Here is a 3,073-nt window from a genome sequence, read left to right on the forward strand (position 1 = left end):
GAACGAGATAGATCAAAGCATATCTGCTCGTAAAGGCCTAATATGATTATTAGGAAGAATGAACCAGTTTTTGCAAACTATTTAGAAGATTTAAAGGTTCTGAAAGAAAATTTTCTCCTTTCAGAGATTATCTATGTACCAAGAACGCAAAATACAAAGGCGTATGGCCTAGCACGCAGTGTCAGGAAGCAATCATTTTTCGTCGTTCACATGGATCAAGATTTTCCAGTTTAATTCACAGAGTCAGTAAGAGTCTATTGACGGCAAAAAAAAAAAAGTTATTAGGACATAACATTTATTGGATGCGGAAGAAAATGGCAGAGATAATTCATTTTGGTATGACTTACGGTTGAAACAGGGTCATCTAAAAGAGCTTTTAGGTGATTGTGGTTCAATTGATTAAGTCATTGCAGATAGCTCAACAGTAAAAGAAGTTTTCCAACATCATTTAGGCAAAAGAGACAAAGGTATAACTATTAAAGGAGATGGAGAGGATAAAAAATATAGCAATGCGTGGGAGGAGGATAATACGTTATATAGATGCAAAGAAGGAAAGATACAAGAACAGTTTCTTGTTCAAGGAATTTTGGAGATCTAATTCGTGAATTTTAACCTCACATGCGACTCTATAAATAAAATAAAATAAAAACTTTCTTATAAATTAATAACTGTATAAACTAATAAAATACCATAATCCCTACATTATTAATTTATATAGTTTTACCGTAGATGAGTATGGTTTTCCCATGTCACACCAAAACATTTGTTCTACTACTACTGGTTACGATGCACAATAGACTTTTATCATCTGAAAGAATGATGATGTGGAATGTAATGTGTACAACTTGCCTTCTGTATTCTGATCCGCATAAGACTTAGTCAACACCTTTTTTTGCTTGCCAATTTGGGATCCGCTAGTTCGCACGATTCTTAAAGAGGCCTATACAACTAATTGGAATGACATTGTTCAATGCATTTCAGATACATCTCTATACAAAACCTCACACCCTTGATGCACTCACATCTTCATGGTAATGATCATGTGAATCCATTGCTTGCTTTAGTTCAATGACAAAGCAACAAACCAGACTGCTATATATACATTAGACAAATCTGAGACCAGACACCTCGATGAATGGCTTCAAACTTTGGGATAATAACTCAAACTTAAAGAACCACAAGGAGCTAATTTTCACTTTTTCATTGTATTCATTGTTTCATATATAAAACTACTCTAAATATTAACACTTCATGTAATACATGCTTTGACTGAATATATTTTACAGATTAAAAAAAAAGGAATAAAAGTAATCTATTTTTTTTCTTGTAAATATCCAAACTCTAGTTAGGATTGTTGTATATTTTGATTACTTTTTCAAAAAGTAAAATATAGGCAAAAGAGAATGTGAAACTTTACTAAAACATTATACACATAATACAAAGTTTCATTTGTTTAAAAAAGGCAACAGGATTAACTCAGTGTGAGCCATAAAGTTTCATTTGTTTAAAAAAGGCAACAGGATTAACTCAGTGTGAGCCATTGAGCCTAGAGAGCAAGAAGAGACAAGCCGAAGAAAGAAAGATAGAAGCAGAGATACATAGCAAATCCGCGACAGAAGTTATGGCAACTTTCCTGCTCTTGTCGAACAAACCAATCAACAGTAGCATCACTATAACATGTCCCAGCTTAGTTTTCAGCTCACTAACTGTTTTCACCTCTAACCATTGAGGTCGCTCCTGAGAAAAAAAAAAGGTTTTAGCATGAACCAAAAAACGAGATTCTTGATCCATTATAAAGATTCTTAAGAAAAAAAAAAAGCAACCTTTAAGGGGAACATGCCAAAGAGACTCGATCTATTGGAAACACTGTCGTGTGAAATCGTTTCCGAAGTTGTGAGGTTGCTAATGAAGAGCTCGTAAAGGCCCATTCCAAAGACCAACATCACAGTTCCTAGAAGGTATGTATCTACAAATATGTTGTGTATCATCATCAGCATCATATATATCAATAAAGTTTTGTGCATATTTATTTATTTTATTTTTTTTTTGAACAACAGTTTTGTGCATATAATAATAATGCTCTTACAAAAGAAGTAATATCAACAAACTTTCTCACCTATGGCTTCTACCAGAAGTAATATCACCTTCCCACGGTTCACAGAGTACTGCACAAACGAGTCTGCGACGTACAGACATCCCTGTACCAATCAAACGTTAGAGGAACAGCAAAGAAGTTTATAGAGTATATAATGTGTTGCTTCTGTAAGATTCAAAAAATTAGGACATTCTTATGCATATTCCAACACTACATCATCTAATGGTTGGCTAAACCAGAGAGAGAGAGAGCAAGAAGAGAATCTGCAGTGGCTTTTACCTTGATGAAACACAGAACCGATCCCAAAAGAGATCCTAAAGTTCCAAGAAACGCCATGAATCTACATTGATAAATGACCTGGGAAGTTGAAGAAAAGGGCAAATAGGATCAAGCATCATGAAAAACACATGTTCTCTTATTTGTTGAGCCATTCATATCCCTTATAACCTGATAAAAAGACAGCCTTTACCAAACATCAATCAATGTTATGATCTTTAGTAATCATCCCTTTTACCTTTGGTTTCCCTTTAAAAAAAAAAACTCTAAGAACACATTATAATCTCTGCTTCAAACTATAAACAACCAAATTCAAATCCTTAAAGTTAACAGTTTTATCGATTTAATCAACAATTACGTGGAATCTGGAATCGACCCTTTTTTTTTTACCTTCTCAATCCCTTCTTCTAAAGCTTCCAGTCGATTCGTAGAATTCGATGTCACAGCCGCCGATGACGAACTAGAGGCCACGGGAGAAGAGAGAAACCTCCCCGGAGAACTTAAGCTCCAAGCCAATCTCTTCGTCGGGAGATTCAAGCCAGGTGAGCTTGATTTCACGAGCCTCTTATCGCGGAAGATCATTCCGGATGGCGACGGCGCGGCGATGGCATTGTTAGCGTTTATGGTCCGGCAAGGAGGAGTTGTCATGGGCTGCTAAAGGGTTAGACGAGTCGTTGTTGAGTCAAACCAGGTGTGGAGGTC

At 35.7% G+C, this 3,073-nt stretch overlaps 1 protein-coding gene across 1 annotated transcript; it reads right to left on the bottom strand.

Moving 5' to 3' along the window:
- Positions 1–1,392: 1,392 nt before the first annotated feature.
- On the bottom strand, positions 1,393–3,067 carry LOC106343198. The gene is made up of 5 exons (XM_013782352.1): positions 2,762–3,067; positions 2,375–2,452; positions 2,117–2,198; positions 1,824–1,966; positions 1,393–1,737 (listed from the first exon to the last, which is right to left on the bottom strand). The coding sequence occupies exons 1-5, from the start codon at positions 3,017–3,019 to the stop codon at positions 1,528–1,530; spliced, it is 771 nt and encodes a 256-aa protein (XP_013637806.1). The 5' UTR covers positions 3,020–3,067; the 3' UTR covers positions 1,393–1,527.
- Positions 3,068–3,073: the final 6 nt, after the last annotated feature.

Source organism: Brassica oleracea, chromosome C1, assembly GCF_000695525.1.
Source record: "Brassica oleracea var. oleracea cultivar TO1000 chromosome C1, BOL, whole genome shotgun sequence".
Lineage (NCBI taxonomy): Eukaryota > Viridiplantae > Streptophyta > Magnoliopsida > Brassicales > Brassicaceae > Brassica > Brassica oleracea.